Here is a 23117-nt window from a genome sequence, read left to right as displayed (position 1 = left end):
CTTTATTTGATGTCTTCAGATGACCCTTTGTAACTTACATGCATATAAAGGTTGGTGGCCTTTGGTCTCACCCACTGTCTACCTTCTCTCCTTGTTCAGAAGTTCTGTTTCTCAAACTTTATTTGATGTCTTCAGATGACCCTTTGTAACTTACATGCATATAAAGGTTGGTGGCCTTCGGTCTCACCCACTGTCTACCAGGACAATGAGTACTCCCTTTTTAGACCAGAGTCTATGTTCCAGGACCTGGTAGACTTTCATCTAGCTCACTGTCCTATGAAGAAATGATTCTTCCCATTGCTTGACACTTTGGTTCTCCAAATAGAGTTATTGGTAGCATTTCTTTCTCCTGAAGATATTACTGTTAAGGTTATGTGACTTCAGCACACTATTGCTTAGCATTATAACTTCAGAATTGGATTTTTCATAACCAGTTTTCCTTTTAGTTTTTCATGTATTTTATGTGAGTTAGTTACATAGCCATGTTAATAATTAAGAGATCATTTCTAGTCATCATGGATACAAAGAATATGGGAAAAGATAAAGTGCCTCAAAATGTTACTGTTTATTCACATAGTAAAAAATATATGCAACTGGTTTTCTGGTTAGTTACAATTTTATGTTTTTGAGCCAGAGAATAAAGAGCATGCAAGGGTCAGAATTTTGCAAAATAAGAAGGAAAATTGTATAAAGAAAACTTATTTTATTTCTATATATAAGTCACTTTATGCATTTTTCTTATTTCTATCAGGCTTGCAATTAGTCAAACTTTTTCTTCACAATATTCAGAAAACGGGTGTCATTCCAATTTTGGCATCTGAGTATTCATCTTTTATTTATCTTTAGGTTTATTTGAAAAGAAAACTGTGAGAGACCATACTGCCCAATGTGTGCATTTTGAAATCCCAACTAAAATAACAAATTAGATATTTTCCACCAAAATAGGCTCTTCATCTGTTATCTATTGAGATAACTAAAATCACTATCTTATTTTCTGAAAACTCACAGGTAATTTTTTTTTACAAGAGTATACATAAACTCTTTTTTGTTTGTTAATTTGGGATCCACATCCAAAAACACTCAGGAGTTATTCCTGGTTCAGTACTCAAATTACTTCTATCAGTGCTCAGGAATTCTGAGGATCAAACTTGAGTTGGCCACATGCAAGGAAAGTGCCCAACCTGCTATACTATTGTTCCAGCCCAAAGTGTATAAACTTTTAAAAGGGTTAGAATGGAGTTCATTTGTGGACATTACAAATACAAACTAGATTTTAAGACTCCTGAATTGATCGTTTCTGTGAATTAAAAGCTTTTGAAGTTACTTATAAAGATAGACACTTTAGGAAGACAAGTAAGTCATATAAAATTCTTCTGTTGTAAAATGTTTGATGCATGTAATTAGGATCACAGTTCAAGAGAGAGAGCAAATGGAGCTGGAGCGGTAGTGCAAGCAGTTGGGCATTTACCTTACACGTGCTAACCTTGGATAGACCACGGTTTAATCCCCCAGCATCCCATATGGTCCCCAAGCCAGGAGCAATTTCTGAGCACATAGCCAGGAGTAACTCCTGAGTGTCACTAGGTGTGGCCCAAAGAGAAAGGGGGGGGGGAGGGAGGGAGAGAAGGAAGGAGGGAGGAGAGAGAGAGAGGAAGGGAGGGAGAGAGAAAGAGAGAGAGAGAGAGAGAGAGAGAGAGAGAGAGAGAGAGAGAGAGAGAGAATGCTTGAAGGGTCCTAGTTTAAAATTCCAGAATCACATGGGCCCCTGCAGACCCCCTAGAACTGCCTGGCCAAGTTCCATGGCATCACAGAATCAGAGGTCAGACTAGCAGGCCTACCATTGTTTGACACCAGAAGTGATTCTCACACTTCACCAGGCCTTGTGCAGTGCACCACAAAGGTGAACCCTACTAAAACAAAAAGGTTGGGCAAAACAAAAAAGTTTAATTTGGGGGGGTCTGTTTGTTTGTTTGTTTGGGAGAACACATTCAGTGTTGCTCAGGGGTTACTCCTGGCTCTGCACTCAGAAATCGCTCCTGGCAGGCTAGAAGTTGTGCTATCACTCCGGCCCCAAGAAGTTCAATGTTTATCTCACACAAAAAGTTCTTTCATGTTTTCCTTTTGTCTGTCATAGATTGCACAGCCCCCGAGAAGCAAGTACCAGCTAAGGACCAAGTGGCTGTGACCACCTTGGGAAATGCTACTACTGCTCAGTCTACAGGTTCAGGATCCCCCATAGTGTACCTGAATGATGTCGTGTGTTCCTTATCTCTGCTTGAGACTGGAAGACCTCAGGATAAGCTGGAGTGTGAGTACTTGCCCTATGTAAACATTGAACTTTTTCCATAAAGGAATTTCTATGAGCTGAAACTCATTCTCAGATGGAGATGGAGATCTCAGATGAATTTGGGAGTCACACATAAAGATCCTAATTTCTGGGTAACATGTTCTGTCCTGTCTCCAATAAAAATATGACTGTTTAATAGAATTCACCCGAGACACGGGAATGTGAAGAGTGGGAAATGCAACTGAGTCCGTGGTACTTAGGAATATCATTTAGAAAAATGAAGACTACAAAGCATGAAGACTCCCTTCTTTCGCCAGCAGGACTTTCTAAAAACCTCCAAACAAAAAGTTGTTGTCCCCTTCATAGCTATTTCCAGGGATAACATTCAACATGTATTTCTTCTCCTAAACTTTCCACAAATTTGGGGAAATTCTATTTGTTGAGATCTAACCAATCTCTAAAGTTTATGGAGAAATGAAAATTTCTCCATTCATTCACCCCTAGCTCCAGGTATTTGGCCACCAAAGAAGAAGAACTTTTTAATGAAAGGAGACCAACTTAGGCTCACAATGTTTCTAAAGCTGCTTTCAGAAACCTATTTTCATGACTAGAGTAAAAATATGGGATCAGGGTACAGAGGAATGTCCATAGTGACAAAGGCAGCTTGCAATCTGGCATAGGATCCTATCCAGGGGCGTCTCACTTGCTTCTGAGTTTACAGCAAAATTGAAAAACAGGTCTAGATGCCAGGGCTGTAGTACAGTGGGTAGGGCATTTTCTGTGCACATGGTCCACCCAGATTCAATCCCCAAATGAACCTCTAATAACCAACAGGAGTAATTTCTAAGTGCAAAGCAAAGTGTGATCCCAAAACTAAAACAAATAAAATTTAAAACCAAAATAAATAACATTTAAAAATAAAAACAGGGCTTAAGGGGATAGTAAAGCATATAACTTTCAGGGAGAGGCTCTAGGTTTAAATCCCCAGCACATGTGGTTTGAATCCCAGCATCCCATATGGTCCCCTGAGCCTGCCAGGAGCAATTTCTGAGTATAGAGCCAGGAGTAAACCCTGAGTACTGCCAGGTGTGACCCCACCCAAAAAATAAAAAACTAATAATAAAATAAGGGCTGGAGAGAGTACAGAAATTAAGGCACTTGCCTTACATATGGCTGACCCAATTCAATCCCTTGCACCACTTGGTATCCCAGGCACAGCTAGGTACAGTCCTCAAGTTTTCCCAAGCATCACCTGGTGTGACAGTAGAGACACCTGCAGGGTCCAAGGAGGAGTGATCAGCACATTCCCTAGCCCTTGCATTGAACAGGTAGTCTGGTTGGCCAAGAATAACCAGGAAGCATCCCCTGGGCCACCAATGTACCCCCAAGAATAATAAAATGAAAATAAAACAGAGGATGATAGGATCTTGCTTTAACTTATGTATTGTTTGAATGTCTCTTGAGGATTTGGTAGACATTAAAGGAAAAATATACTCATAGCAAAATTCAAAATTTTAGTTGATAATTCAACTAGTCAACAAAACTTAAAGGAGAAGTTGGGCTAAAGTTAACTTTTTCCAAAGACAAAATGAAAGTTTTCTCATTAGCAAAGTCTGCACTATTAATAACTGCAAGTCTAAAGTGTAAATTCAGAAGCACATGTTTGTGTCTTCCAATTAATGTTAGAAGTTAAATGTCAAATTATGTACAACATTTAACTGGATTTTGAGATTCAGCTATATATTGCTTATAGCTACAAGAAGATGTGGCAGTTTTTCATATTAGTGACTCATACATGGCCTCTACTTGTAGTGAACATAAAAAATAAACCACATTAAAACTGTTATAAAATATCAAGCCTAGATAAAAGAGTAAGTTTTATCTATATCAAACAGATAAAATATAGATGGGCATTTCCAGCTCCAACAGTTGCAATTTATAATCAATTTTATTTTAGTTATATATTGAAGCAGTATTTTTGATATCATATAATTTTATTTGTCACTATTTTACTATGTACTTCTAAGAAAACAAATTTTTTTTTGGTTTTTGGGTCACACCCACCAGCACTCAAGGGTTAGTCCTGGGTCTATGCTATGCTCAGAAATCACTCCTGGCTGACCCAGGGGACCATATGAGATGCCAGGATTCAAACCACATCCTTCCTGAGTCTGCTGTGTGCAAGGCAAATGCTTTATTGCTGTGCTATCTCTCTGGCCCCAAAAGCACTTTTTCTTAAGTACAACCACAATAACATTGTCACACTTAAAAAAAGTTTTTTTTGTCAAACATTCAGTGAGCATTCACATTTTTTCCATTGACTTGCTTGTCTTATCTATGTGAATGTGCATACATTGGAACTGATTTTTTTTTATTTTTATTTAATATAAATTCTTTATTTAAACACCATGATCACAAACATGATTGTAGTTGAGTTTCAGTCATAAACAGAACACCCCCCTTCACCAGTGCAACATTCCCACCACCAAAACTCCCTCTCCTTCCTTCCCATCCCTTGCCTGTATTCGAGACAGGCATTTTACTACAGTCACTATTTTTTAAGCTGTGTTTTTTTATTTGTTTTTTGTTTGTTGTGTTTTTGTTTTGGTTTTTTGGTTTTGTTTGTTTGTTTGTTTTGGTTTTTGGGCCACACCCAGCAGTGCTCAGGGGTTACTCCTGGCTCCACGCTCAGAAATCGCTCCTGGCAGACTCACGGGACCGTATGGGATGCCGGGATTCAAACCAATGACCTTCTGCATGAAAGGCAAACACCTTACCTCCATGCTATCTCTCCGACCCCTAAGCTGTGTTTTTTTTTTTTTTCTTTCTTAAAGGATGTGTTTTTTTTTTTAAATACAGTAGTAACAGTGTGAGAGTGGCAATCGCCATAGTTTGCATAGGCCCAGCAAAATAGGGGGCAAAGGGGGAAAAAAAGCTTTGGCCTAAATACATGGAGACCTCACCCCTGAAGTTCCCCGGCATAAGACTGGCTCTTATGGCATACTGGGCTCCAGGCATACCAGGCTGTCCAACCCCTGACTCAATCTCCATGGTCCCTGTGAAACTTTTTCACACATTAGCTGTTGTGGTGTCAGGTTCCTGTAGTTAAAGATTCTGGTTTCTGTGCATTTCCTTTATTGAAATCAGGCTGATGTGGAGCGTCCTCTAGTTTCACTTCACCATTAGATATGGAGAGACCTGCCCTGCAAGCAGGTTGTTGCTATTGCTAAATTGTCTGGATGTTAAGAGAGCACTCTTTAGAGTAAGTCAATGCCAGAGCAGTGGTAGGGTCTTCCCTGGTAGAGGTTTGCTTCCTGGTAGTGTTATAGACAATTGTGGTTGTTTCCATAGATGGCATCCATGGTTCAGGGATGTATGGGCAATGCCCATTCTTCTGAGGCCTGAGCCAAGTCATTATGCTAATGTTCAGGGTATAAGGCCTAACTGCATTACAAAATCCTGTCTCTATTAGATAAGAACTTGTTTGCATATGTAATATTTTCCCTTTTTTTCCTTTTCTCTGCCTCAAACACCCTCCTGAGCTCCCTTTCTGTAGGGCTGCACTGTGGGGCCCAGTCTCGAACGTCCAGGGTCCTGTTCTGTGGTCATAGGACTCCAGCTCAGTATGAAGCAGGAAGTGGGGAGAAGTTGGGTCAGTGCATGCTCTTTGGACCACTGCAGAGCATCACGTGTCATCTCAGGGACATGGGGGCTCCATACTCACACACACCCACATAAACACTCACACATATACTCAAACACTCACATATACACACATGCAATCACATACATCCACAATCATATACATCCCCTCAATACACACATCCTCACACATACTCATAGACTCCCATGTACACACTGAAACACTCACATGTAAAATAAATCCACATTTCTAACCTAGGTGAAGCAGGGTAGCCAGGAAGAATTAATAAATCCAGCCAGTCATAAGGCGAAAACCATCGAGTCAGGCAACTTCTTACCTCATGGGCTCTCTGGGCCCCCCAAACTGAAACCTCTCTTGACTGACCAGATCAAATCCAACCGGAAGGGACAGGGTCCAGTGAGAGACAAAAGTACTTATCAAGCTAATCTAGTCTAGATGGAATTTTACATGTCAAAGGGCTGGGTGAAAAGAAAGAGGAAGTTGGGAATCGCCTTTGTTTTGGGTAAAAGCAGAGTGTAATCTAACACTCACATACACACAGAATCGCTTATACTTACATATACATAATCACACTTATGTTTATACACTTAACACACTCACAATTAAATATTCTTACTCATACATACATGTTCACACATCCACACATGCCTTTATTTCATAGGCAGAAATTCTGTTCTGAAGAGGCATCTCCCCTTCCTAGAGAACCCCCACCCAGGCAGTCTGACTGAGGCTGGCCCTCCCAACTTCCTACACACCATCGTTCCACAGTCTCCTCTCTCCTCTGCCACATGGACAGCGAGGGCTGGGCAGACGAACAGACAAAAGCGATGAAGTGACACGTTCTCTAGGCTGAGAGTCTATTTTTTCACTTTGGGAGCTGGTTGGCAACTGGCTTGAATGAGATAATGATCTGCTTCATGAGGAGCCAAGAAGTGAGGGTAAAAATGGTTAAATGTGGGGTAATAGGTGGTGGGGGTAAGAGTAAGGACTAGAAATGAGCCTGTAAGGTGATGAGCCAATGGGGGAAGAAGAGTATACAACATAGACATTATGTATATTATGAACATAAATCAAACCTTATAATATCCTATTAAACTATCTATACTTTATGCATGGGGGCACTAGGCCTCATGTGGTTTGAAAATGGACACTGGGGGTAAAAAAAAAAAGTTGCCAGCAACTTCCCCCAGACAGCCCCTCTTGTGCAGGGTCGGGATTGGGGAAAGCCTGAGGTCCCCTTTAAACTCCTCCCCAGCACCCACCTCGCTGGCCCCCTGGACAGGGACCCAGGGACAGCTCCAGAGTCCAAGAAGAAGGAAGGGAAGGCTTTTGGGGGGAGGCTAAGTCCCACAGCCTCCCCCTAAGCTTGGTAAAAGGGCCTTTGGCCTGGAGCCTTGCTATTTTCCATGCTGGTGAAGGCTTCTAATCCCAGAGAAGAAATTAATTCCTTAATTGACATTGGCACTGATTATGATGCTTCCATCTCTAATTAATCCTTTGGTTCTCTCTCCACCATTTTTTGTCACCAAAATAATTTTATCTGTCCCATAGTGTTTTCATTTTAATTCACTTTGGGGGAGGGGTGAGATTGGGCTACATCTAATGGTGCTTAGGGTTACTCCTGGTTCTGTACCAAGAATTGAATCATAGTTGACTGTGGACAAGGCAGGTACCTTGAATCCTGTATTATCTCTCCAGTCCCCCATCTTAATTCACTTTTTAAAAAATTGAACAAAATAAATTTGATTTCTCCCCTGATTTTAATAATTGTAAACAAATTAAGCCATCCTTTTTATTTGCTATGCAAAAATGTATTGTCTGGGAAATATTGACCTGCAAGCCCTTTGGTGGTCAATGTCATTAAAGCAATAATAATCCTCATCACTGGAGACCTTTTATCTGCTAAGCACTTTAAATGCATTATTTCCTCTTAACTTACAAGAACCCTAGAAGATAGATCCAATTAATCTCCTTTACATATGAGAAAGCATAGAAGCCTCAATGTTATGCCCAAGGCCATGCTACTAAATGAGCAATTAGTCCTCTGCTCAAATTTCTGTCACAGACTTCCTTGTCCTACATCATCGTCCTATACAACTAGAACAGGATAAAGGATGTTTTTGAACAGCATATTGACGTTTAGAAAACTAAATATAATATAAACTGCTTAAAAGCATTATTGAGAATTAAATATTAATAATAAAATTTTCAAAGTATGTGATACATATTAAATTTCACATATAAGCATTATCAGTGAAGAAAATTAATTATTTTTTTACAAACTCTATTCATGTTCTTTATTCTCTTAGGACCATAAATCTTGCTCTTTATTTACATATGAATCTCTGTAAACTAAAAAATTCAGTTTTCACATATTGACTCAAAGAAGAAACTATTGTTATCTCCGTCTATCTTAAGGGAAAGAAATTAAACCCAAAGAAGTTAGTTAAATTATTTGACACCCTGCAGTGGGACATCTGTGCTAAATTTGAATCTAATTCCACAATCTGTACTATAGAAGCAATTCATCTAGAATTCTGGTGCCTCTAATCCCATCATCAGCTATTATTGGCTTTGAATTGTGACCCAAGGAAGATGAGAGCAATGCAATGTGCATGCCCTACAGGCAACATCTCATTGACCACAGTTGGTCAGTCCTGGAAGAAGAGAACTTGATTCCCCTCCTACTCATGGTGCTTCTGTTGTGAAATCAGACTGTGCCTTAGATGTGGGTTAATGTGGGTTAGCTGGTTACAAATTCTTCACCTCTTTTTGGTCAGAATTGGTTTAAAGGCAGGGCCATCAAAGTGTCAGGCAGTTTGTTCTTAGAGGGCTCGGAGGTCTCCTCACGCTTCATTTTTCTGTGTTTCTTGCAGTCATGTTTCATCTCTATGATTCAGATGAGAATGGACTCCTGGACCAAGCAGTAAGCTTTCATTCCTTATTTGTTTGTTTATTTATAGTTTGAGGGTCACATCTGGTGGTACTCAAGGGTTACTCCTGGTCTGCACTCAGAAGTTATTTCTGGCGAGCTCATGGACCATATAGGATGCCGGGAAGCAAACCCCAGTCGGCCACATGCAAGGCAAACGCCCTATCTGCTGGGCTATCACTCCAGCCCCATCTCTCACTCTTACGATCTGAAAAAGGCTGGAGGAGAAAGGATTAAGTGAAGGGAGGTTCTAAAAGCTCTTAGTTCTTTCTTTCTAGGAATAAACAGTCTCAGTACAGGCAACAAAAATCTAAGCAGGAACACCACCCCAACGCCACAAACTCGCCACCTCTCTGTCTCTCTCTTTTGGAAAAATTTAAATTTTCTAACATTTTTCTTGTTGCATATTTAGCAGATGAATTATTAAAAAATTAATAATTCTCTCTCCCTCTCTCCCTACTTTCCACCCTTTCTCCATCTCCCACAATCCCCAGTCTGGAAGGCTGTCAACTCCAAAAGTTGAGTTGCAAAGTCTCAAAATGGAAAGATGCTTTCATACCTCCTTTAGTTTCATTTCCCAATCAGTTCAAAAATTAATTCCAAAAATTTCTGCTAGGGACAGGGACAGAAAAGAAGAGGGAACGTAGTAAGACTTGTATAAGAGGACAGGAGGAAGTTAGGTGACCAATAATGTGCTCTTATCCTAGCCAGGGCTTCCTCTCATAAAGTTTGTTCCAGATCATGTCTGCACCTGTAAGCCCACCCACTGCACCTGGAGACTTCTGAAATTTTCCTTTCCTACCTCTCTTCCTTCTCTCAGGAGTAAATAGTTCAGAGATCTTAAAATGAGGGGAAAGATGGAAAAGGAGGAAACTAGACAGAGGAGAAAAAAGGAGGCAAAGGAGGAAAATAGAAAAAGTAGAAGAAAATAGAAAGAAGAAAAAGTAGAAAAAGGAAGAAAGTAGAAAGAGAGAGGGCAAAAGGTAGATAGAAACCAATATATCTTGTCATCACTCATCATTGACAGAAAAGCTCTGAGGCTGATGTGAATGAAGCTGAGACTGAGTCAGACAAACTCATTCCAATCCCTCTAAATTCTGTGGTGTCTCCTGGGCTCCCACCAGACACTGTGCAGTGCTGGGGGTGGTTCATGGGAGAATAACTGACTGTCAGGCATTTGACCAACAAATATGCACTGCACATCTATCATATGTCAACACTATTTTAAAGATGAGCATCCATTAGTGAAGTTGACTAACAAGTTTGTGCCTTCATGAAACTCTCATTTCAACACAGAGCACACACATACTAGGAAGCAGAATAGAGTATTTGGAGGCTCTAGAGTTGATATGTGTTAGAAAGGAAATCAAGGAGGCAAAGAAGTGTTGGTTCTTGCTATAGCAATTAGGCAAGAAAAAGATATCAAGGGAATCCAGATAGGAAAGGAAGAAGTCAAGCTCTCACTGTTTGCAGATGACATGATACTCTACTTAGAAAACCCTAAAGACTCTACCAAAAAGCTTCTAGAAACAATAGACTCATATAGCAAGGTGGCAGGCTACAAAATTAACACACAAAAATCAATGGCCTTTCTATACACCAATAGTAATAAGGATGAAATGGACATTAAGAAAACAACCCCATTCACAATAGTGCCACACAAACTCAAATATCTTGGAATCAACTTGACTAAAAATGTGAAGGACCTATACAAAGAAAACTATAAAACTCTGCTCCAAGAAATAAGAGAGGACACATGGAAATGGAAACGCATACCCTGCTCATGGATTGGCAGGATTAACATCATCAAAATGGCAATACTCCCCAAGGCATTATACAAATTTAATGCTATCCCTCTAAAGATACCCATGACATTCTTCAAAGAAGTGGATCAGGCACTTTTGAAATTCATTCAGAACAATAAACACCCTCGAATAGCTAAAGTGATCATTGGGAAAAAGAATATGGGAGGAATTACTTTCCCCAACTTTAAACTGTACTACAAAGCAATAGTTATCAAAACAGCATGGTATTGGAATAAGGACAGGTCCTCAGATCAGTGGAATAGGCTTGAATACTCAGAAAATGTTCCCCAGACATACAATCACCTAATTTTTGATAAAGGAGCAGGAAATCCTAAATGGAGCAGGGAAAGCCTCTTCAACAAGTGGTGTTGGCACAATTGGATAGCCACTTGCAAAAAATTGAACTTAGACCCCCAGCTAACATCATGTAGGAAGGTAAAATCCAAATGGATTAAAGACCTCGATATCAGCCCCAAAACCATAAGATATATAAAACAGCACATAGGCAAAACACTCCAGGACATTACAGGCATCTTCAAGGAGGAAACTGCACTCTCCAAGCAAGTGAAAGCAGAGATTAACAGATGGAAATATATTAAGCTGAGAAGCTTCTGCACCTCAAAGGAAATAGTGCCCAGGATACAAGAGCCACCCACTGAGTGGGAGAAACTACTCACCCAATACCCATCAGATAAGGGGCTAATCTCCAAAATATACAAGGCACTGACAGAACTTTACAAGAAAAAAACATCTAACCCCATCAAAAAATGGGGAGAAGAAATGAACAGACAATGACAAAGAAGAAATACACATGGCCAAAAGACACATGAAAAAATGTTCCACATCACTAATCATCAGGGAGATACAAATCAAAACAACAATGAGATACCACCTCACACCCCAGAGAATGGCACACATCACAAAGAATGAGAATAAACAGTGTTGGCGGGGATGTGGAGAGAAAGGAACTCTTATCCACTGCTGGTGGGAATGCCATCTAGTTCAACCTTTATGGAAAGCGATATGGAGATTCCTCCAAAAACTGGAAATCGAGCTTCCATATGATCCAGCTATACCACTCCTAGGAATATACCCTAGGAATACAAAAATACAATACAAAAACCCCTTCCTTACACCTATATTCATTGCAGCACTATTTACCATAGCAAGACTCTGGAAACAACCAAGATGCCCTTCAACAGACGAATGGCTAAAGAAACTGTGGTACATATACACAATGGAATATTATGCAGCTGTCAGGAGAGATGAAGTCATGAAATTTTCCTATACATGGATGTACACGGAATCTATTATGCTGAGTGAAATAAGTCAGAGAGAGAGAGAAAAACGCAGAATGGTCTCACTCATCTATGGGTTTTAAGAAAAATGAAAGACACCCTTGTAATAATAATTTTCAGACACAAAAGAGAAAAGAGCTGGAAGTTCCAGCTCACCTCAGGAAGCTCACCACAAAGAGTGATGAGTTTAGTTAGGGAAATAACTACATTTTGAACTGTCCTAATAACGAGAATGTATGAGGAAAATGGAGAGCCTGTCTAGAGTACAGGCGGGGGTCGGGTGGGGCGAAGGGAGACTTGGGACATTGGTGATGGGAATGTTGCACTGGTGATGGGTGGTGTTCTTTACATGACTGAAACCCAAACACAATCATGTATGTAATCAAGGTGTTTAAATAAAAAAAAATGATCAGACACTCAATGAGTTTCATGACCTGGGCCGGGCTCCAGTTTCCTGCCAGCCTGGGCAGTGCTTGACAATGCGGTCTAGCTCCAAGACACACTGGATCTGGCCTCTGGGGCCCTCTGATACTAAGCACAGCCCTGATCTCTGGAGTAAGCCCGAGGTACCCCCGCGGTGTCTCAACACAGATGTCCCTGAATTGAAGGAGTTTGGTGGCTGGAGGAAAAGGGGAGGCGAGCAGAGGGGAGGAGGACCGGTGGGGAAGTAGTTCTAGTGTTCCTGAGTACAGGAAAGGGAGCAGAGGTGGTGAGTGGATTGGGGAAAGAAGGGGTGAGTTGGGCGGAGATAGAGGAATCGGGGTCCTTCCCCCGGTAGGGCTAAGATGGCAAGGTGGCCCCGGAAGATGTGATGGCGGGGCCTGAGAGAGGATGATGGCAGCCCTGCGCTGGGGCTCCTCTTCGGATGCCCTTGCACAGGTCGTGGCAAGCGTTGAGCTTCTAGAGTGTTCTCTCTGCAGAGGACACAGAGCACAAGAATGTAGCAGGAGAGCGAGGAAAGGGCTCCGGGGCCTTACAGGGCACAAGGGGCTCTGGATTCCCCCTCCCCTCCTCTAGCCTCGGGTCCATGACGTCACAGTACCCCAAATGCCTCATGATGTCACAGTACCTGCCAACTGCCGGAGTCCCCCATTGCTCCAAGGTTCTGTCCAGGGCAAGCAACATTTCTGACACTGAGAAAATAGAGATAGAGATGGAGGTGGAGGATATGGAGGTGGAGGAGATGGGGGTGGAGGAAATGGAAGTGGATGAGATAGAGGCGGAGGAGATGGAGGTTGAGGAGATGGGAATGAAGATTGAAGAAGTGGAGGACATGGAGGTGGGGTAGATGAAGATTGAAATGGACATGGAAGAGATGGAGGAGTTGGAGGAGACGGAGGAGTTGGAGGCAATGGAGGAGATAAAGATGAAAGAAGTGGAGGAGATAAAAATGGAAGAGATGGAGGCGATGGAGGCGATGAGGAATATCAATATTGGACTGATGATGGTACCTTGTGGTTCTATACTTTTCATATATTTCAAATTCCTTATATTTTGATTGAAGATAATGTCATAAAGTAATACAAATACATGTCTATATATTTTGAAAAAAAAACTGTAATTTTGCCAGATGAGCCAAAAAGAATGTCAGCTCCCTAACTTGAGATGGAAGTTTCTGAATGGAACTTGAAAGGGATGAGAAATAGTTCTATGGAAGGCACATCCTCCAGACAGAGGAAAGCTGTACCCAAGGGTACAATTGCCCAAGGATTCACACCATCATAATTTCAGAATGAGGTGAGAATGAGTGAGAAGTAGGAACCCTCAAAATGATGGAAGAGAAGTAGAGGTTGGAAGTCAGGGACTTTGCAAAGTTTAATGAGTCTTAGACGTAATAGGCAAGTCAGTTGTAAACCCCCAAATAGACTAACCCTCAACCCCAAATAGTTCTCTCCTTATCCTTCCAGCTCCCTCTCCCCTCGAGTTAGCTAAAATAGTTGCCCCACTAAATATTTATGTACACAACAAACTCATCTGGTAGAAATGTCACGTGTGTCCTGATACAAGTATACTATTTGAGATATAGTGTCCAAGCAATGCAGACCCCAGTGTAGACCAAACATCTCCAACATCAAATTTCCCAGTTGTCTCACATTTTTTGTAGTTCAACTTCAAGTTTATTGATGTTATTCTTAAAAGCAGGCACAATATTAAACTCATCCTTCATAACCCTGTAAGTATCCACATTCGGTTCATCTAAGGGAAATATAAGAAGATTAGTTCTTTCAGAATCTTTCCCACTCTGTTTTAAAGTTTGAATATCTCAACTACTGAATCACATTGTTCTCTCACTGAGTCTTGGATTCAACAAGATTCACAAACTGTTTCTGCCAAGCCTTGTCTCCACCTTTATGCCCATTTCCTTCCACTGGTACCTTTCTTCAGTTTCTTAAAAAATTGTTAGGAGAACTCCCCAGCAGTGCTCAGGGTTCTAGGGGTCACTCCCAGCACTGACCAAGCCAAAGATGTAGGCCTGACAATTCAGTCCCCAGACCTGGGGAAGGGGGTATTGGTTGTGCAATAATAGGAATTGAATTTTGTCTCAAACATACAAATCTCTCTCTTTGACCTATTTTTTCAGACCCTCTTTAAAGGATTTGGTCTTTGGGTGGGTTGGGTTTTTTGTAATTTTGTACCACACCCAGTGGTATTCAGAGATTAATCCTGGCTCTGTGATCAGGAATCATTCCTTGTAGAACTCAGGGGAACATATGCAGTATCAAGGATTGAACCAGCTAATATAGCAAATGCCTTAACCCCTGAACTATCTCTCTGACCCTAAAGGATTATACTTTAACTTAAATGAAATACAATTTTAGCTCATTTGTTTAGATCTTACATTCTACCAAATAGAAGTAACACTTTTTAATCTTGCTTCAGTTTATTAGTGTGCCTGGCATAGTAAGTGCACTATTTCAGATGATATCCAAGTAATGCAGATCTTTTCCCAAAGCAGTGTGCTTTTGTGGAATTCAGTCTGCTGATTCATAAACAACCAACATGTCTGTGAAGATTACATAAAAACTGGTCATGAGACCAGAAAAAGTCTGACTCATGATCCCCCTCATTAATTTCCTATTCACAGAGTTCTGAGCTCACAGCTGGACACAGTACAAAGGAAGCTGAGGAGTTGCCAAAAAGCATCTAAATCATAGTGCCAGAGCTAGGACCAACATAATAGCCTTGCACCTGACTGAAACTGATCCCTGCGAGATTTTTGAGTAGCTGAAACTATAAGCAGTAGAGTTGGGGATGCAATAGGGAATCTCCTTCTAAGTACTTATGGGCATTCCATGAGCTTTATTCACAGAGAAGATGGCAGTGCTTTCTCTACTCCCTTAATCAAAATACAGGAAAGGGGAAGAAATGAAGGTCTGGTGTCCCAAGAGAAGTGCATGCTCAGTGAAATTTATAAATCCCTCTGACACATCCATGTTCTGTGCCATTTGTGAACAACATATCCTTATTGAGCTATGTGGTCAGGCAGAAAGAGCAGAAACAAATGGTGAGCTCATCATGAAAGAGGGTGTGGCATGGCTTCGTCTCACACTCTGCCCTGCCACGCTTCCCACCTGGTTTGATAAACCTTGCTCATGACCACACATCTTCAGCTCATTTCTCCCCTGGATGCTTTCTAGGAGATGGATCGTATTGCCAACCAAATGTTACATATCGCCCAGTACCTGGAGTGGGATCCCACGGAGCTAAGGCCTGTAAGTTTCCAGAAGCATGGAGTGACTTCCCAATTAATTTCAAAAATAAAAGAGGAACCCTCCCCCCAGAGAACTAGACTACAGAATTTTCCAGAGCAGACACCCCTAGACTTACTTACCTTCTGGAGCTCCCAGCATGTGAATGTCATTCAACTTACTCCTCCTGACCTTTCTGTCTGAGCTAAATTTTTATAATAGAAGTCAAAGAATTTAGAACTCAAAAGAAAAGAATTGAAATTTTTAGTAACCAGAAAATATTAATAATAACAGCAATCTTTATACTTAGGGGTTCCTAATAAAAATTGTTATTGGCATTTTATATCCAATATCTTTAATCCTCAACACAGTATATATAGCAGTAATACTTCCATTTCACAAATAAGCAAAGCAGAATTCCGGAGTCAGGGGAAGGAGGGAGTAGAGAGGATGATTTGCTCAGGGCCGCATAATCAGGTTTAGGTAGAGCTAGAATGGAACTCCTAAAAGCATCTCAGCTGCTTTTCAAGTTCCTCCTTCATAGCTCTGCTCACACTGACTTAATGTAAAGGGGGTGAAATTCAAACCACTCTATGTAGAAGAAAGAGAAAGAAGAGGGTGGGAAGGTAGAGAAGTGGAGGATGAAAGCAAACAAATGTTGCTCTCTGAATTCCAGATACTGAAAGAAATGTTACAAGGAATGGACTACGACCGGGATGGCTTCGTGTCTCTGGAGGAATGGGTCCATGGAGGAATGACCACCATCCCCTTGCTGGTCCTCCTGGGCATGGATGATTCTGTAAGAAAGTAAACTTCAGTTCAGAGCACTCTTCAATTCTGACAGGACCTCATGTGGAACTTTGGTTTCTGCCACACACTTCCCAGTAGGCACACTAACTCTTTAAGGCCAGATCTAAAGTCCTCCATTTCTGTTTATTCATTTGTCAGTTTATTCACTAAATGAAATTCTGAGTCCTATGAAAATACACAGGTAGGTAATAAGACAAAGGGAAATTACAACAGGAAAATTTAAAGAAGAAGCTTACCCATTTTATACAAGTTAGGTTTTAACAAATTCTAAGACAAGAAAAGGGCAAAGGAAAAATAGAGTAATCTGTTGTGAGGTAGGAGATTTTAGGATGGTATATTATCCAATAATCAAAAACTTTGCTCGCAATTTCTTCTGATGCCACCTAAGATTCTGAATCTAAGCAGTAAAAGGAGGAAACAGAATACATTTGAATCTGATTTCAAAGGTCCTCGATTCACACCTCACCACTTAGGACTGAGACTAGTGGGAAGAAACTCAGTAGTCTGTATATAGTCCTAAAGGATTTTGACAGTAACAATCATGGAGAAAAAGTTAGGAGGGCAGTGAAACTGGTTTCTAAGGATAGATAGATCTGGTTTGTCTGGTAGAAAAGAGAATTGTAGGCCCAGAGAGATAGCATGGAGGTAAGGGCATTTGCCTTGTATGCAGAAGGACGGTGGTTTGAATCCCAGAATCCCATATGGTCCCCCGAGGCTGTCAGGAGCGATTTCTGAGAGTAGAGCCAGGAGGAACCCCTGAGCGCTGCTGGGTGTGACCCAAAACACCCCCCAAAAAAAAGAAAGAAAAGAAAAGAAAATTGTAGACAAAAGAATAACTTTCTCAAAGACCCAGATGAGATAACTTTTGAATGTATTAAAGAATCTCCCATTTTTTCCCCAGGGTTGGGAATACACAGGCCTGTGGGCTAATTATCACTGTCCATAATGTCACCATCTGACATAGCTTCAATTCCAGACAAAACCTGAGCCTTCAATTCAACACCCAAGAACTAAGAATCCTATAATCATCTCATGGCATGCCCTCTTTCTAATTTAGGGGCCAGGCAGAAATCAAGAATCCAGGATCTATACAGCTCCCTTCTTAGTCCTTAGAAAAGTCAGGGCTAGATGTGTGCGCTTCAGCAGCACATATACTAAAATTGGAAAAGTCAGGGCTAGAGAAGAGCTTTGTGAACTTTGATCAATAGATGAATGGTCATAGGAAGAAGGGACTTTCTCAGGGGTACTTCTTAGTGGTTACTGAAGATGATCTGCCACTAACAGTAGCAGCAGACCCCTCCTTCAGTCAACGATTCCTTCCAGGATCCCTCTATATGTGAGAATCCACTTGCGTTAGGAACTGGGGACACTCAGAAAAGCAAATTTACTCCTGTCATCAATATTCACTTAGGAAAATATTCAAATCAATGTGGAATAATAGTTTATGGACTGTCAAATATTCTTAGTTTTAATTTTAAACATGGAAATATAGGATGTTATAATCATACAGAAACAAAAAATGCTTTATTTTAGCTTTTGAGCCACACCTCAGCAACACTCTGGTCTTACTCCTGGCTGTGTGCTCAGGGATTACTCCTGGAAGGTCTCGAGGGACCATACAGGATACTGGCAAACTCCTACCACTAAACTGACATTCTGGCCCCAAACAATCTCTATTTTCTGATTTAAGCATGTTATATTTAAAGTAATCCCAATTCTGCCTAGAGATTCATTATTTTATAGAGGACCAAAGGCCTAAGATCTCTTCACTCTTTTCTGTGCCAAATCAACCTTCTAAGAAATCAATAACTCATACCAAGAAAATAGCCAACAAAAAATTTGAAATTATTTTTTATTAATCAAAAATTCTATGTTTTTTTAATTTCACAAAAACAAATTATTTATATTTAATCAATCACATTTCACATATTTTCACATACACACCCATGGCCACTGAGAGTCTCATACTAGGATCTGTGAGAAACAATCTGTCCTTTCAGTGCAACTGCAGCTTAAAACCAGACATGCGCAGAATGTCATATGCAGATTCCTCCAGCATCCCATCACTTCCAACATGCAACACTAGAGCCACAGGATGGAGCTATAACTCAAGCAGAAAGGTTACTGCAGCCTGTGACCAGATTCATTTACATCTTACCCTGTAGCTCTGAAAACAGTATCTAAGAAAAGGAAAGTCCTCCAACTGACTTAGTTAATAATGGTATTTTTGGATAAAATGGCAGTTACCATGAGGAAGAAGCTAGGTGCTGACAAAGTGCTAAAATTTCTTTCCTGTCTTTGAAATGCTATTTGCCTACAGTTTGACTTCTTGGTATTGGGCCATCTATGCAACTTCTTCAATTCACTGATTCTTTATATCCTGAACAAGAATAACTATCTCCTTAAACACAAAAATACTTTGCTTCCTTTTGTGTCCCTATTGTCTAGCTCTTGGTTTTCCACATATCACGTACTTGATTCTGAGCTTTACTCAGAGTCTTTCACTTTATTTTTTTTTGGCTTTAAATAAAACATTTATTGATTATTTTTAAGCCTACAGCACCTGGTATTCCCAGGCGTCTTTCACTTTATAAAGAAATACCTTGATGCCAGTATTGGTCAAAGGAATGAACAAATCAATCATTTACTGAACCATTTGTTCAATTGTTGAATCTATTAACTGAAATGAAAACTGTTCGAGGCAAAAACAAAAACTATAATTTTATATAACTTGGAAAAGGCAAAATTTTGAAGTGGTAGGAAGGAAAGACCCAGGAGGTCCAGAGAGAAGCGAATGGGAGATTCTTTAATAGAGCAAAAATTAGGGCAAGCATAAAAGAAGGTCTGAGAGGGACCAATACTCACCCAGAAATAAGAACTGAGTTTAAATTCAGTATGCTGACTCGTGAGCCTGACTCCATCCAATCTTTCTGTAGTAGTTTCATCACCTTCGCCACCAGCCTCAAAGGTGCTTTTTGTGTTTGAACTTTGAGAAAGATTTCATGGATGAAATAGCCTCTTCAGTGAGGCTAAAAATTGTGATTCTTCCTGTCCAGACAAGGTGTATGATTGCAAAGGTGTATAATTGTGGGAAGTGTGGCTTATCTATGAGGTAAGGAAGAATTTTTATTAGAGGAAAAAATAAACAAAGTATCATTAATATTTCCCATGCCATCAGTTATTCTTCTAAGTATAGTTTTTCTGACCATTTAATATGAAATCCTACAAATATACAATAACTGTCACTTGATGGTTTTAAGACTATTCAGATATTTCTATCTTTCTTTTATTGCTGCTGCTGCTGTTGTTGTTGTTGTTGTTGTTGTTGTTTTGAGGCCACACCTGGCAGTGATCAGGGCATACTCTTTGCTCCGCACTCAGGAATCACTCCTGGCAGGCTTTGAAGTCTACATAGGGTTCTAGGGCTTGAACCTGGGCCTGTTATGTGCAAGGCAAGCACCTTACCAACTATATTATCCATCCCCTCTAGTATTTTCAGAATTTAAATAATGCTAGGTTAAATATCTGACAACCCCCCCAAAAAAGGCTTTTTTTCCAAAAATTATTTCTCTAATATAAAATACAAGAAGGAAAATTTGTCAATGTAAACATTTAATATATTGTTAAATAGGAAGATGAATAATAGAAAAATAGATTATGGTTAATGACTAGGTGGGCAGATGGAAAGTATGTAGTTAAGTAGAAAGTAGGTAGAGGAAAAGTGAGTAGATAGATACACTATAATAAACATATGTGTAAATAAATTGACAGATGAAATATATATAGATAGGTGGTAAGAATGTGGTTTTTTGGGTTTGTTTGTTTTTGGGTTTTTTTTTTGTTTCTTTATATGGTTTTTGGTCCATACTTGGTGACAGTCAGGGGTTACCCCTGGCTATGCGCTCAGAAATTGTTCCTGGGTTGGGGGACCATATGGGATGCAGAAGGATTGAACCATGGTCCATCTTAGGCTAGTGTGGGCAAGGCAGAAGTCTTGCCCCTTGAACCATCACACTGACCCCAAGAATGTGTTTTGTTTTATACTTCCTCCAGTCATGTAGAAGAAGGCATATTTTATCACTAATACATGTTTACATATTCCAAGTTGTTAGGAATTGCTAGTTTTAGAAAATATAAGCATGAAAAACTTTGTGTTGATCTGTTTCTTTTTTAAGAGTCCTAGAAAAAGTTAAATAAGTGAATGTCTTGTCTTCCAAAGATGAGGAAGAAATCTTTTCAGACAAAAGAAGAACCTAGGATGGGGGGGTGGTCATACATGTTCACCTGACCCTGTTCAGTCTCTTGCTTCCCTGTTTTCCCTTTAGGGCTCCAAAGGTGATGGAAGACATGCCTGGACCATGAAGCACTTCAAGAAACCAACCTACTGCAACTTCTGCCACATCATGCTAATGGGTGTCCGGAAGCAAGGCCTGTGCTGCATTTGTAAGTGCATGTCGCTCAAAGCCTTTTCCACCTACTCTCCATGTGATTGAGCCATGAAAAAGTACTTTCTGCTTCCTAGCCTGAGGACCCACCGACATTGTGCCATCAACAGAGAATAAAAGCAGAAAACCTCCATGCTCTTTTTGTTCCCTACCCAAGTTAAATGAACTAGAAATGTGCTGCTGTTGGATTTATGTCATGGGTTACTGACTCCATCAAAAAAAATAGATGAATAAGGCTTTCACCTAATTTTTAAAAAGTGCATACTGATTCTAATTAGATTTTCTTTGGTCTACAAATATTCTGAATAGTAAGAACCTGATTTTTCAAAATTAATAAAGCAAATCATGCTATATTGACAATTGAAATTAAAACAATCATTGGTTTGGCTTTACAGTACATTTAATAAAGTAAGAGGGACAGTCACACATTTGAGAAAGAAAGGAGGAAAAACAGAAGGGAAAGCAGGATAAAGATGGAGGAGAAGGATAGAAAAATAAAGGGAAGAGGGAAAATTCTGGAAGCAAGAAAAACAAGGAATCTAAATGAGAGAACTGTAGAACCAGAGTAAATGGGAAGAGTCCTGCCAACTAGTCAGGTTCAGCTGAAGCCCACCAAAGACTAAGGATGTGGGGTATGGAGGGGTGCTACAGGGAAGGCCTTTGAATGTGATCCAGGTTATTTTAGCAAAACTGGGCTGATGTTGACCAAGAGCCAACTTCAACATTCTGAAGCACAGGCCCATCAAGCTTTGCAAATCCCTTTCCAGTGCCGCTTTCAGTGTCCAAGAACCTATCATAGTTCCTGGAAGGGTCTAGTCCTGTAGTGTTTGCACAGCAGTAAGTATTCATGGCCATAACCATTACAATAATCACTTGTGGAATAGCTATTCTGACCAAGACATGTGCTGCTTTATACAAATTATCTCATTTCATGTTGGAAAGAATCTTCAAGGAGAAAGAGAGGTGATTTTATTTTCATTTTATAAAAAAAAAAAAAAAAAAAAAAACTCTAAATTTGAGAAAACTAGTCATTTCCCAAGAGCAAGTTACTTAATATGACAGAGTTCAAGTTCAGCCCAGGCCTGCCTGACTTCATCAATCCACATTTAGGAAGTTTTTTGCCATGTTTTTCTGTGCCCCAGTGCTTTCTGTCCTCCCCAATATCCCTGCATACATAGAGCATTAGCCTAATATAATGATGCCTCACATCTTTTTAGGAGTGAGTACTTACTTGCTAGAAACACTATGCTACTACATCAGTTTCCCACAGTGGTAACTGGGGTGATATGGAGGGTACAGAAGTAGATTTGGCTCTCTTCTCCAAAGAATTGTCTTCTCAGTGAATAGCTGGAGACATTACAACTTTCCACTCAGCCTGGTCTGCTCCATGGGGCCATCAGTCAGACGCCTAGGCCTTAGCTCAAACTCAATAGTTGAGCCTTTCCTAAGTGTTCACTCATAAACTTTTTCCTCATTTTTTGTTTCAGACTGTAAATATACTGTTCATGAACGCTGTGTATCCAAAAACATTCCTGGATGTGTCAAAACATTCTCAAAATCCAAAAGAGGCAGTGAGGTTTGTGGACATCTATTTGCCTTGTTCTACTGCATGGTGCATCTGGGACCACATGGCATTCATTGAAAATGCCAGACAGGAAGGGGCTATGGGAGCTTTACCCAGTCTTCCACCACTCTGCAACCTCCCTGAACCATCTTGTTCATCCATCAATCCATTTAGCATCTCCCTAGAGTCAGACATTGAGTTAGGAGTATACATATTATGAGATGTGCTCAACCTACTAGAGAACTGGGGGAGGGGGATATAAAGAAGGGAAGGGAGGGGAAAAGACACAGAGTGAGAGACAAAGCCAGAGACAGAGAAGAGGTGAAATGTACAGTAACAGTGGTACTGTGTTGGAACCTGTTACAATTGATCAGCAAGGCAAGCAGGAAAGATCGCATAAAAAATGTAGATTTTTAATTATATATTAAATCAAAATCTGGAGGAATTCTCACGACATTAAAAGGACAATGATCTCTAGATGGAAACAGGCCCAAGTTCATGAACATGGAGACATATTTAGTTTGGAATCCATACTTGGTTTGGTATGACTGGAACTGAGAATATTTAACCCATTCTAAGGGTGGTCTTGTGGGATTAGCTGAGAGATTAAAAAGATAGCTCCA

At 40.3% G+C, this 23117-nt stretch overlaps 1 protein-coding gene across 2 annotated transcripts in view; it reads left to right on the top strand.

The window, feature by feature from the left end:
- The window catches only part of DGKG (diacylglycerol kinase gamma), a 241428-nt gene that overhangs the window by 84795 nt on the left and 133516 nt on the right, over positions 1-23117 (top strand). The window contains exons 6-11 of one of the 2 annotated variants that reach the window (XM_049775830.1): positions 2135-2308; positions 8828-8877; positions 15625-15699; positions 16352-16474; positions 20811-20928; positions 22418-22506. In XM_049775830.1, coding sequence (XP_049631787.1) covers positions 2135-2308; positions 8828-8877; positions 15625-15699; positions 16352-16474; positions 20811-20928; positions 22418-22506 — 629 coding nt within the window. Of the gene's footprint in view, positions 1-2134; positions 2309-8827; positions 8878-15624; positions 15700-16351; positions 16475-20810; positions 20929-22417; positions 22507-23117 lie in introns of those variants that run through there. The other variant, XM_049775831.1, reaches the window with a different exon arrangement.

Source organism: Suncus etruscus, chromosome 6, assembly GCF_024139225.1.
Source record: "Suncus etruscus isolate mSunEtr1 chromosome 6, mSunEtr1.pri.cur, whole genome shotgun sequence".
Lineage (NCBI taxonomy): Eukaryota > Metazoa > Chordata > Mammalia > Eulipotyphla > Soricidae > Suncus > Suncus etruscus.
Note: the sequence above shows the minus strand (reverse complement) of the source record. Positions and strands in the feature narration are given on the sequence as shown.